The sequence below is a fragment of the Lampris incognitus genome, chromosome 17 (assembly GCF_029633865.1).
Source record: "Lampris incognitus isolate fLamInc1 chromosome 17, fLamInc1.hap2, whole genome shotgun sequence".
Lineage (NCBI taxonomy): Eukaryota > Metazoa > Chordata > Actinopteri > Lampriformes > Lampridae > Lampris > Lampris incognitus.
The window spans coordinates 7,516,829-7,530,073 of record NC_079227.1 but is presented as its reverse complement, the minus strand read 5'-3'; the positions used below and the strand labels follow the sequence as shown (position 1 = coordinate 7,530,073).

The window sequence follows — 13,245 nt, the reverse complement described above, 5'->3', positions numbered from 1 at the left end:
GGCCAAAAAACAGCGCGTCTGCGGCCTCCAGAGAGAGATCTGTGATTGACTGGAGATGGTGTCCAATGATAAATTGTGCCGGTGGATACATAGACGCCAGTCAATTTGCATATAGGGCGTGTCCGTAGTGAGGTGCTATAAAACCACGGAGAAGCCATTCTTTCACCCCCTCCTGCTAGCTACTTGGCTTGAGTTTGTGCTATTTTGCTGAGACTTTATTATCGATCTTGCTACGATGTATTCCTACCTAGCTAGCTAGTAGATAGATAGATAGATAGATAGATAGATAGATAGATAGATAGATGGACAGACAGAGAGATAGATAGCTATCTATCTATCTATCTATCTATCTATCTATCTATCTATCTATATTCGAGCTTCATTTATTGCAGAAATCCAAGTAAGTTACACAGCTGGAATAATGGATGTATTTGCTGTGAGTTAGCTACCGTTTTTAGCCTTGTCTGTCTTACTGTAACACTAATTGGGCGAGTGTCGTAGACTATTGTGTAGCTTAGCTAGCTACCTTGCTAGCTAGCTAGCCTAACGTTACTCATTCGTTGTCAGATGTACCGTATATGGGGCGAGTGTAACTTTGTAGACTACTGTATTGCGTCATCTTCCAAATATAACGTTATAACGATAGCATAGCAAGTATACATAAACATAATGCCGTTCTAAAACCATGTAAATGTTCGTTACACGGTTATTACAAGTGTCTGTACAGTAGCTACCGCTAGCTATGCCTTGCAAATAAGCTAATTAGTGTAAGCGGTTATTTTCTTGCCCGGTGCGGGATTCGATACGGCGTGTACTGCGCCACAAGGCGGCATCACTAACCGCTCGGCTACAGGGTCAGACCCATTAGCTAGGGGGCTAACGTGTGTTATTAGTAGTTTACACAAGGTATGCATTGAAGGGGTCTTTTTCCTTCTACTTCTTCTCCTTTTTCTTCTTCTTTTTGTTAAACTTGGAGATTCTCAGCTGTTGTGTTTTTGTGTCTCTTGTTCATTTCCACGTGTTTGACTCTGGGTAGAAGATTCTCGTGCGTTGACCGGTGTGCGGTCTTAGTTTGACGTCATACGCCGATATAGGTGCCAGGATGTGAGCGGAAACGTCCATTCACTTCAACATTCTAGGTCTTATTGATCGTTTACGTGATAATACGCAATAAAGTGACGACTGTGGAGTTCGAAAACAACGAGACAGGAGACGTGAGAGTAGACGTAGTCGAGGTAGTTTACTAGCTCCAAATTAGCATGTCATACATCTGACAACGACACTGAACGGACTGTGAACCGGAAGCGGAAGTGCATTATCGGACCCCTCGCCTCTTCCCTTAAAGGTACACCGTCCTCTTAGGTGAATGTCTCTCGATATATAGATGTGGGTCACCACACGACACAGTAAAAAAACGGAATTGTGTAGTATATCTTTATTGATCATCAAATAACACGAAACTGCTTCATTTATCCTGTGGATCTCTGTCAAGATCATGGGTGGACGAAGTCAGTTGGGGAGTTGGAATGATCGGCGACTGTAGACCAGTCACTGTTCACAGTGGTCTATTTTGAGCCATCGCACACACCGTAGGTATAGCAAGTAACCCTGCGCATGCGCGTTGCCAAGTTAGTGTCTGCCGTGTGGATAAATGTGTTGCAGCCCCAATATCACGGTTAATAAACCAGGTGTGACGTAATAACAAGTTGTTCTTATTCACACGGACACCCGACAGTGATGACTCTCTTTCCTGAGTGCTGTACAGTGAACATTTCATGGTTGTTTGGTTTAACACTGAACTGATTTGGGTGAGGGGGGTGTGAATTGCGGTTAAATATTGGTCCTGAAGGGGATGTCGAATTCATCCATTTGCGTTTCATAATCTTCCTCAAACATCCGCAGTTGTTCAGGGGTGAAATGGTTGGTCCAGTCACCCACTTCACCTGCGAGATGAACAGAAACACAGGGCTGTCGTGAGCACAGGACACCGCGTGCAAGCCGGCCTGTCACCTGCACGAGACAGACTAGAAGAACCCCGCTACAATGTAGCGGTTTGGTTCTCCACCTGTCCGTCTAAATCTCCCTCCTCTTCATCCTGCCAGCTAACCGCCCCTAAAACCCCCTCCCCCACTCCACCCCCCCAATGCTCAGAATCATCTGAAATGCCGAGAAAAGTGGTTTTTAGCCATTTTTAGAAAATGCATATTCTGCATAATTGTGCGTAATTATGCATAATTATTTTGATTTTCTGCTATTTTTCTGGTCCTCTCTGGAACAATACCTACCACCTCCAAAAAAAATGAGGATCATAAGTGAATTTTTGCAAAAATGCATATATTTTGCATAATGCCAAAAAATTTCTAAGTCCCAGAATTTTTTTTTATATAGGTGAAAAAAATCAAAGATGCTCAGAATCATCTGAAATGCCGAGAAAAGTGGTTTTTAGCCATTTTTAGAAAAATGCATATTTTGCATATTTATGCATAATTAATTACGCATAATTTTAATTATCTGCTATTTTTCATAGGTGCCCCCGATCATCCCCAATAACCTCCAAAAAGAATCAAGGCCCCAAGTGCTTTAGTTTGGCCGTTTATAGACTCTCACACAGACACACACCACACACCAGACACACATTGTGTGAAAATACAGGAGCAGATTATGCAAGGCAGCTATGACGCCATAACTTTACCATAAAACTTGTAATTTAGTGGAAGGATTGCCAATTAATGGAAGTTTCAGGGCCAAATGTAGACTGTGAGCTTATTTTTATCCTTAGGTAACTGCTGCTTGGTTTCACATATACTTTAGTTGGTCTTTTCGGACCTTTGAGGGTAGGTCAAACGACCCCCCCGACTCCCCCCCCATGGCTATATCAATGAGGGGGGGGCAGATTAACTTAGATGTGGGGGAAAACTGTAAATAAATGTTAAACAGTTGGGAAGATATCGTCGCAACGTTGGCTACCTGAGAATAACCAGGAAACCTGAAGTTGTGTATGACTCAACAAGCGACAGGTGGCGCGGAGAGGAGCCGCCAGAGGGCGCCCGCGTTCTTTTAGGACAAGGCAATGGAGGATACGTGAGGGACTGACCTTTTCTCATGAAGGGAGAGATGCTGTGGTCAAAGAGAGGTTCGGGGATGAAAGTGTAGTTGGCCATCGGGTTCTCCTTCATGCTCTTGAAGGAGGTCAGCTCCACAATGCGGCCGATGACGTCATCGGCGAGGGACAGGTCCAGGTAGCGCATGATGCGTTCCACTTCCCGCCGAGGATTCTGGGTAAGTAGAAGGTTTGCGTGTGTGTGCGCGTGATAGAGATGAGAATTGCATTTTATAAACTTGTACATGTGCACGTGAGAAAGACCTCAAGTTTATTTGCGTGTTCTTAAAAAAACGAGTCAGTGTGATTCAGTCGATACGGAAACCTGCTCACCTCCTTCATGTCTTCGTAGAAAAGGTAAAGGATGTTTCTTTCCTCTCTCTCCTTCCAGTAACCCTTTACGTGTTCATACCACGAACCCCAGCTTACTGTGGAAACAGAGCACTGTCGTCATTCCAGCAAACCACGTGGATCAACTGTAGGACTGACTGTAAAGTGGCGCCACCACGGGTCTGTTTTATACCCCACATGTCATCAAAAGTTGCCTCCCTGTACAAAATACAGAGCTGCACGTGCTTTGTCAGAAACAGGCTCAGATGTAGGAATGTGTGGTCATTCTGCTTACACTCTCCTCTCATGAACTTGTGGATGTAGCCCTCCCATGGTCCAGGATCAGGTTGGCTCTTGTTCATTCGATCAAAGTGATAGTAGCTGACTAGGTTGTCCCTTGCATTGCGGGCCACATAGATGGTCTGGAGACCGGATCAGAAGAGAGAGACAGGATAGGCTGAAATGGATGGATGACTTGCACCACCCACCTTTACCTGGTTGGTTTTAGGGGCCTGGATCGAATCTCTCAGACATTCAGATCTCACCTTGCATTTGTTTTCCCAAAACCCAGGAGGAACGAGCTGAAAGGGGAGATGGGTCTTGATGACTCTGGGAGGATCCATTTTGCTCAAAAGCTCAAGACCTGAAAAGATATATTTGAAATATGGGTTTCATCCACATTTGAGGATTTGTTTTTTTTTCCATTGTTTTGTCATAACTTAAGTGTAGCCATTAAGTTTTCATTTCTAAATCTGTTTCCCTCGTTGTCTTCTCAGGCCTCTCGACAACCACGGCGTGCCAGGCAGTGTTGGAAGAGGGATTCCTCCTCTGATGCTCCTCCTGAGATTTCACTTGTTTGTTTTTTTTTCTTCTGGAAAACAAGTTTTAGTGTGGAGTTTTTCCCATCCAAAGTCAAGGATCGAAGGTATCATCGTTTACTGTGTCTCCCTGTTTTTCACTCTGAATTTGAATCCCTTTCACACGGTAACTGTTATTTAGGGCTACACAAATGAACTGGACTCTACTAAGAGATTCCTCCATTCTGTTCCTGACTCAAAGTCCAGACTATGAGACAATTATCATCACAATATTGTGCAGCATGATACTTGTAGTAGATTGGCTATCTAGTGCCATAGGCGTAGGGGGGATTAGGTGGTTCATGGAAGCTAAACAGTGACTACCCACTCTTCACCCTCAAAGCCAGAGTGAAATTTAAACACCAATACCTTCTAGCATCACCAGTTTCCTTCATTGTTTTGTAGTCTTTCCACTGAAAGAAGGAGAAATGGTAGAATTCAGCGTTTGTTTTTCTCTTTGTGAAAGTTCTCCACCTAGTTTAGCTTCTCTCGGTTGTCCCCCCCCCATACTATTGATGTCATCAGACAAACTTTAACATACAGCGCAGTTCTGGAGACATTTGAGAACAGTTGCGGGTAAAAGTACACAAAATATAAAAAAATTATTAAACATTACAAATGACAAAGTCACGGAATAATTTACAAACACATAACAATGTGGTTTTTTTGTTGTTGTTTTTTTTTTTTGACATGAAAATTTCAATCTGATTTGGGTTCAACTTCAATGCCACCAGGCTCTAGCTGGCTGGAGGAGAGCATGAGGTGATGCCGGTAAGCCATCAGGCCCGCTTTCCATCAAAAATACAACGACATCAAATAACAAAAGAAGGATTCCTAAATATCATTGACTCACTGTTTCACCTCGCAGTCCAGAATCCAAATCTGGTTTGGAAGCAACACGGCTAAAACTGATTCTGATTCTAAAGTGAAATATTTAGGCAGTCCGATGACTGTGGGTTGAATTTGTTGTTTTTCGATACGGTTTGCTTATGGGTTTTAGAATGTAGAGAGCGTTCATGTGCAGGTCACAATTTCCAGCAGTGGCAGATTTTGATATAACACTGGTGTTATAAAATGTTCCACCTCCCACGCAGACTCTGACTCCCCTTGGCGTGTTGCTTGGTTAGGCTAAACCTAACCCCTATCTAACCCTAATACCCTAATCTTAACCCCCCCAATCCTACCCCCCCCAACCCGACCCCCTAACCCTAACCCATTCACATCAAGGGGAGTCAGATTCTGCGAGGGAGTCGGAAACTTCTATGTCACCGGTAAGGGTAATCCAGCAGTAGATGGTTTATACTTTGGAGAAAGCAGAATTTCACAGCTAAAACTGATTCTGATTCTAAAGTGAAATATTTAGGCAGTCCGATGACTGTGGGTTGAATTTGTTGTTTTTCGATACGGTTTGCTTATGGGTTTTAAAATGTACTTCGTCACAAACTCCAAGTTGCAGATCTCTCTGCCGCCCGTGGAAACAGTGGCGGTAAATATTAATATGGCTGACTGGTACCGGGCCACTTATGGGTTATTAATTTCATATATACCTGATTACAGTGGAGGAAGTGACTTACAAGAAGAGATCATGCAGGTTTTTGGGCCCTGTCTGAACTGACTGTGAGAAGCACAAGAATAACACCAGGTTCTTGGTGGGTTCTGTGCAGGTAAAGAACGGCAGTTTCAAAGCCGCCACTGCTGGTCTGCTGAATTCATCGTTGTTCCTGGTTTCTTTCTATTATTTGTCTTTTAAAGTGAGGTGATTTCCTCTCACGCATGTGGATTAGCTGCTTCATTTTAAACATTCTGTTTTCTGAGAGTTTGACCACTTCTACATACAGTTACAGTGCAATTAACTAAAATGAAACAGAATGAGCTTGTTGAAACTAAAGTAATAGAAACTAAGATGGAGGCAGCTGGACAGACCTGAGGGGATCGGTGGAGGAGAAAAGATTTCCAGGAATGGGATGCGCTCGGGGGTGGGTGCTCTCCTGCAGATCTCGGCGTCTCCGTTGTGAAGAAGCAGGTCCACAATCTCCTGGGTCCATGTGGTTCCTCAGGTGCAAACAAGAACCCAGTAAAACTCTGAACTCGTTGGTCTGGCATATACTCAACCCACTGAATCCCACCCACCAGGAGGACACACACTAGCTCCTGCTCTCTTCTCACTCCTGACCTCACATTGTGTTACTCTACCAGAGGTTACAAACCAAAGACGGATGGGCTCGGATGAAGATGGAGGCTAAAACCGGTCCCTAGAAACTGCATTAAAGAAATAGCAGTGCTTTCCGACAAGCACCCGTACCTGCTTTGGGATAGGTGGCGATCAGAAGGTCAGAGGGGTCGGGCTTGAAATCCCAGATGGAGTCAAAGTTGTTGGCGATGTAGCTCATGAGAGGGACGCCTCTCACATTGATGAGAGGGAAGCGCTCAATGGCAGCCCTCTGGATGGAGTCAATGTAAGATGTATTCCCCCCTTCTGACATGGTCGACGCTGAGACCGTCTCCGCTAGACTGCAACCTTACAGAAATGTGTGCTTCAGCCTCTGTGCTCAGCTCCTTTCTTCTTCTGTGACTTTGAGTCCGTTTGAGATGTGTTTGTTCTCTGTGTACTCTGACCCTTCACGGACCCTTCACCCTCTTTCCTTACTACCCTCCCACTATGGTCTTTTTCATTATCTTCACCTGTTATGCTTTTGAGAAGGGCTGCGTCTTTAGGATGTGCCCTTCTGTGAGCTCCTCTTGATCCTTTCCTTTCCGCAGAGAGATTCAGGGCAACGCTCCTTGACTAAGTTCTCCGAAATACGACCCCTCCCGAATCCTGAGTGCTTTGGTCTTCCTGTCTCTGCCCTCCTTCTATGTTCATAAACCCCCCCCTGCCTTCGCCTGAGTGCTTGTCTGAGCTTTTCGTCTGCTAGCTTTCAACTGGGCGTCTCACAGACACGACTATTGGACCAAAGTGCTCTTATGTAACTCTCCCAGTTGTGGCTGACTTCCACTTTTGCCCCAAACATTATTTTCTTATGCAGGATCTGTAATTGGAGGAAGGGAAGAGGGAGGGTCTGAAAGATTTTTCTGCATTCCACACAGAGAATGGAATGAACCGACAGGATAAACCGGGGTGGGAAAACATGCACCATGGCACCAACAACAGTAACCAGATGTGAGTTAGACTAAAATGATAACTTTGGCTCGGTTAGCTGGAAGAAAAATAAACGGTCTAAATGGCACTTTTCTTCCCACAATCATGGAAGTAACAGTTTGTCGCTTCCATATTTTACAGTTGACCGAGAGACAGAAAATTTGCAGACACTCCCCTGCAGAAAACTCAACTTTGGACCCTAAGTTTTAAAGTCACCCCTCTGAGCCAATAGGAGATAAGGACAGGGTTTTTTTTTTTATATTCTGCTCTCATTCCAGCTCCAAGTTTGCAACGATGAAATAATTTATGTGCTTAGGAGCGTTCTTGTTTGTTACTGTCGTTGTCCACTGCGGTTAAGAAACGTAACATTAAGGGTTTGCTTTTACAAAAGGCATCCTCAAAAAGCTTAACTTGGTAGTGTGCAGCATGAAAACAATTATTTCAGCTCCACAGAGGCCGGGTAATAGTCAGGGATCACAAGTCTTTGCAGGTCAAATCCAAGTGGCAGGTTTTCCAGAATTGTGAAAATTCTGATAATCATACATAACCTCGTGTTACCTATAAGATAAACTTTATTGACCCTGAGGGGCCATTTGACTTGGGCAATGGTGCCACACACAGCTGCAATCAACTTAAATACGACACATAGCCAACGAGACAGCACAGTGGTGCAGGAGTCATTGGAGAAGGGGGTGATTCTGTTCGAATCCGGAAGGGGGGGGTTGCTGCTTCCGGTTTCCGGTTTCGCGAGACCGTCGACCGGCGTTTAATCTCGCGCTCTTTACGCATGCTCAGTAACGCAGGGAAGGAAACCACCGGGGAGGTTGAGCCAGTTCGCCATCAGTTCAATCGTCAGCCACCTTGGATAATGAACAAATAACGCGTTATTTCGTTTTTCCGTTTTTTTTTTCTAAATGGGAATCCAGCTGCTAGTCTGTAAATTAGCAGTTGGAGTAGAATTAAACAGAAGACGACTCGTTTTCCCGTTTTCGTTGTTCTACGTATAGTATCCGCCCGCCCGGCTGATTGGCTGGCGGATGCGGCTCGTCTCGCCGCAATCGTCACATCCGGTCAGGGCCGCGCGCACGGATCCGGATGTTGTGGGTGAGCCTCGTCGGGTTTCCTTCCCCCCCCCCTCTCTCTAAATGCACATTTGGCAGTTGCGCCACCTAATGAGGGAGACTCCGTTTATGACGTCAACGCTACGCAGCGTGTCGCCCGAGGGCCTTAATCCCGTATCGCTGCAGGGCGGAGGCGCCAAATACGCCGGCCTGCGTACCTGACGTCAGCCTTGCTGGGCGGCGTCTCTGCTCCCTAAGCGCGCGGCAAAGGCAGCTGCTGCACGGACTGACATAAAGTCAGCTCGTGCAAGTTAGACTGTTGCTGTACAGCTGATTAGCTGAGACCCCCCCCCTCCTCCCCCTCCCCAGGGAAATGCATACTGAGGCAAATTTGTAAGTTGTGATAATGGGCTATGCAAATACAATTGGCCGTACTAAATTGTCCCTAGGAATGAATGGGGGGGTGGGTGGGGGTCCTGTGATGGCCTGGCGGCCTGTCCAGGGTGTCTCCCCGCCTGCCGCCCAATGACTGCTGGAATAGGCTCCAGCACCCCCTCGACCCTGAGAGCAGGATAAGCAGTTAAGATAATAGATGGATGAACGAAGAGATAATTTATTAGGTATATTACCATTACATTTTCCTCTCGCGCACCCCCTAGAGGCATACTTTGGGATTTCTTGCTCTAATGGAATGACACTTATTTGACCCTTGATCCCCATGTTGCTGTGCCAGTGACCTACCCATGTGTTTCCTTGACAGGACATGTTGGTGCTTCTACAGTCAATGCTGCCGCCTGGTGGTTCATCTATGATACCACAGGACCTGATGTCACCATCAGCTGGTAGGTCCAAACACACGCGCACACACAGGAGCTCCCTCTCTCTCTCTCTCTCTCTCTCTCTCTCTCTCTCTCTCTCTCTCTCTCTCTCTCTCTCTCTCTCTCTCTCTCTCTCTCTCAGGCATGTTTAACTCACCCGCCATCCCTTCACCCCTCCCTCAGTCCCACTTAATGAAGCGCCGTGATGAAAATGAGGACTTCCATGGAATCGACTTTTAGACCTTTGAGGCTTCCCCACCCATGACCATGGCCCAGTCCATACTGGTCACCACTGAGAAGTGCAACACCCTCAACAGGTAATGTGCCCTTTCACATCCAGGGCTTGTGTACGATGCCCTTCTGCACAGTGACTGAGATGTACAGTTGCCCTGCTTCAAACAGCTGAGGAGAGCACCGAGTCCCCTAGTCTGTTCATTCTGTCAAATACATTTCAATCAAGTCGTTTTTATTAGCAGCAAAGTTAAAATAAAATCCCTCTTTGGCAGTAGTGGGTTTAGGGTAAATCTGACTTCTCCACTCCAGCTTGTCTGAGAATCAGTCTCTGATTCGCATGTCCCCCTGGAGCAAGTTCCGGCTGCTGTCCGCCATGACCTTGTCCATGTCCCTCCACTTCCTTATCATCTGCGTCGACCCTCCGCCCGTAACTCTAAGCACAGCAACACACTACAGCTCTCGTTGACAATTCACTACAACTCCCATTCACTTCAACATCTGCTCAGTGTCCCCAGTCATATGCCACTGAGGCCTCGTCCACACGTACACGGGACTTTTTTAAAATGTAGCTCTTTCTGTGCTTTTTGCCGTTATGTCCACACACAAGGTCACTGAAAACAGACCTTCTTGAAAACTTCTTCCAGGGTAAAGATGTTCAGGGACACCATTTTCAGTGTTGGTGTGCAGACAGGGAAAACAGTATTGTGTTTGTGACAGAGTGTGCACCGTTATCTCCTTTGTTTGACATCAGAATGTTGGACGTGTTCTCTTTTGTTTGACATCAGAGTGTTGGACATTATCTCCTTTGTTTGATGTCAGAGTGTTGGACATGATCTCCTTTGTGTGACGTCAGACTGTTGGACATTATCTCCTTTGTTTGACGTCAGAATGTTGGACATTATCTCCTTTGTGTGACGTCAGAGTGTTGGACATTGTCTCCTTTGTGTGACGTCAGAGTGTTGGACATTATCTCCTTTGTTTGACTTCAGAGTGTTGGACATTATCTCCTTTGTTTGACTTCAGAGTGTTGGACATTATCTCCTTTGTTTGATGTTAGAGTGTTGGACATGATCTCCTTTGTTTGACGTCAGACTGTTGGACGTGTTCTCTTTTGTTTGACATCAGAGTGTTGGACATTATCTCCTTTGTTTGATGTCAGAGTGTTGGACATGATCTCCTTTGTGTGACGTCAGACTGTGGGACATTATCTCCTTTGTTTGACGTCAGACTGTTGGACATGATCTCCTTTGTTTGATGTCAGAGTGTTGGACATTGTCTCCTTTGTGTGACGTCAGACTGTGGGACATTATCTCCTTTGTTTGACGTCAGACTGTTGGACATGATCTCCTTTGTTTGATGTCAGCTTGTGTGCCTGTTATCTCCTTGTTTACAATGTTAGAGTTTCATTTAGCAGACGCTTTTATCCAAAGTGACGTACAGCTGAGAGTTGATACAACAAGGATCTAGTCAGGAGACAACAATGGAAGTAAGTGCCAAAAAAAACTAGGTTCGAGTCTGATAGGACATACAGTGCATCCGGAAAGTATTCACACCCCTTCACTTCCCCCACATTTAGTTACGTTACAGCCTTATTCCAAAATGGATTAAATTCCTTTTTTTTCCCTCATCAATCTACACACAATACCCCATAATGACAAAGTGAAAAAGGTTTTGTAGAAATTTTTGCAAATTTATTAAAAATAAAAAACTGAAATATTGCATGTACGTAAGTATTCACACCCTTTACTCAGTACTTGGTTGAGGCACCCTTGGCAGCGATTACAGCCTCAAGTCTTCTTGGGTATGAAGCTACAAGCTTGGCACACCTATATACTTTCCGGATGCACTGTAGGTGTTACCAGGCAGTGCACAAAGGCAATGCATAGAGTGCAAAGAAGTGTTTTTTTTGTTGTTGTTTCGTTTTAGCAGCGCTTGTGTGGAAGGGATTTTTTTTTTTTTTTTAAGAAAGGAGGAGGAAAATCCCCATTTTCAAAAATACCCGTGTATGTGTGTGTGGACTAGGCATGAGAACCTGAGCATCTAGATTTGGGTGGCAGGGTGGCTTAAGTATTTAGCATTGTTTCACACTAAGAGGGTCATGGGTTTGATCCCAGCCCCTCTGGGTGGAATGAGCATGTTCTGATGTGACATCATGAGGTTTTCCTCCACTAGTCCAGATACAGGCATGTCAGGTAAAATGAAGACTCAGAATTGCTATTAGACATGATTCGTGTATAAGGAACCATGTGTTTGGACCCTGCGATGGACCAGTGACCTGGACCCTATGATGAACCGGTGACCTGTCCAGGGGGCCAAGGAGTCTCCCTGCCTTCCTTCTGATGGACTGGAATGCTCTCCAGTCTAAGCAGATAGAGACACGTCAATATTTGTACTAATAAACACGCATTCGAGGGCGGCGGGGGGGGGGGGTATTTGAATGAAAATCCTGCGGACTCTTCATCTTCACTGTAACCTGGTCAGAAATGATACACAAGGAGTTGTCAAGTTGTGGGTTTCAGTGCCTTGCTCAAAGGCATGTAGCTGTTTTGGGGATGTGAGCCAGTTTTGGTTATGGTGCACTTCGCCTACACCTTATAACAGCTTTTCTGTTTTGTTTTTCAGTTATGTGTTTGAGATACTGACCCTGCCCCCCTCCTCTCCTCTCCCCAGACGATCTTCTAGTTGACTCCCCTGTCCTTTGAGCGATGGATGATGGTGCTGAAGCTCTCCTTCCCCGTCACCTCGATTGATGAGGCGCTCAAGTTCATAGCCCACAACCCCGGTCTCCTCCCTCGTGACCTCACCGACCCGCTCGTCTTATTCCCGGGTAAAATCCGTCCACCTCCCACCACTCGCCTGTAACGAAAGCTCACCTGTTAGCTTAGCGGCCAGTTCTGTGTCAGCGACTATGCTAGCTCAGTGTGAGCGTTTATATTAGCTTTGCATTAGCTCTATATTAGCGTGCACACGGATGAGCCAAAACATTATGACCACCTGCCTAATAACGACAGACAAAACCTTGGAGTTACGGACAAATCTCCACACGCGTCTGCAGATCTGCCACGGCAGAAGTGTCGCAAACATCATGTGTAAGAAGAGCCAACCGAGGGGCCCGCCTGAGTTGTAACTGATGACTTGTGCGTGTTTCCGGCTCTTGGAGCAAAATACTTTTCTGACTTTTCAGCCACACAGATTCTGAATGCACATTTGCAGATCCCTGTACACATTCACAAATCTTAAGTACGCATTTAGAGATTTTTTTGTACACATTTACAAATCTTACTAAGCCCACACGGCTTGAGATACAGTTACACAACTCTCCACACAATGCAAATGGTTCTGCTAATTGCCCCTAAATATTTTACTTTAGAATCAGAATCAGTTTTAGCTGTGAAATTCTGCTTTCTCCAAAGTATAAACCGTCTACTGCTGGATTACCCTTACCGGTGACATAGAAGTTTCCGACTCCCTCGCAGAATCTGACTCCCCTGGATGTGAATGGGTTAGGGTTAGGGGGTCGGGTTGGGGGGGTTTAAGATTAGGGTATTAGGGTTAGATAGGGGTTAGGTTTAACCTAACCAAGCAACACACCGAGGGGAGTCAGAGTCTGCGAGGGAGGTGGAACATTTTATAACACCAGTGTTATATCAAAATCTGCCACTGCTGGAAATTGTGACCTGCACATGAACGCTCTCTACGTGTTTCA

At 45.5% G+C, this 13,245-nt stretch overlaps 1 protein-coding gene across 1 annotated transcript; it reads right to left on the bottom strand.

The window, feature by feature from the left end:
- Positions 1 to 1,364: 1,364 nt before the first annotated feature.
- Positions 1,365 to 7,275, bottom strand: LOC130127977 (sulfotransferase 1C1-like). Its single transcript, XM_056297686.1, has 7 exons — positions 6,590 to 7,275; positions 6,211 to 6,339; positions 3,976 to 4,073; positions 3,726 to 3,852; positions 3,434 to 3,528; positions 3,095 to 3,275; positions 1,365 to 1,943 (listed from the first exon to the last, which is right to left on the bottom strand). The coding sequence occupies exons 1-7, from the start codon at positions 6,768 to 6,770 to the stop codon at positions 1,831 to 1,833; spliced, it is 924 nt and encodes a 307-aa protein (XP_056153661.1). The 5' UTR covers positions 6,771 to 7,275; the 3' UTR covers positions 1,365 to 1,830.
- Positions 7,276 to 13,245: the final 5,970 nt, after the last annotated feature.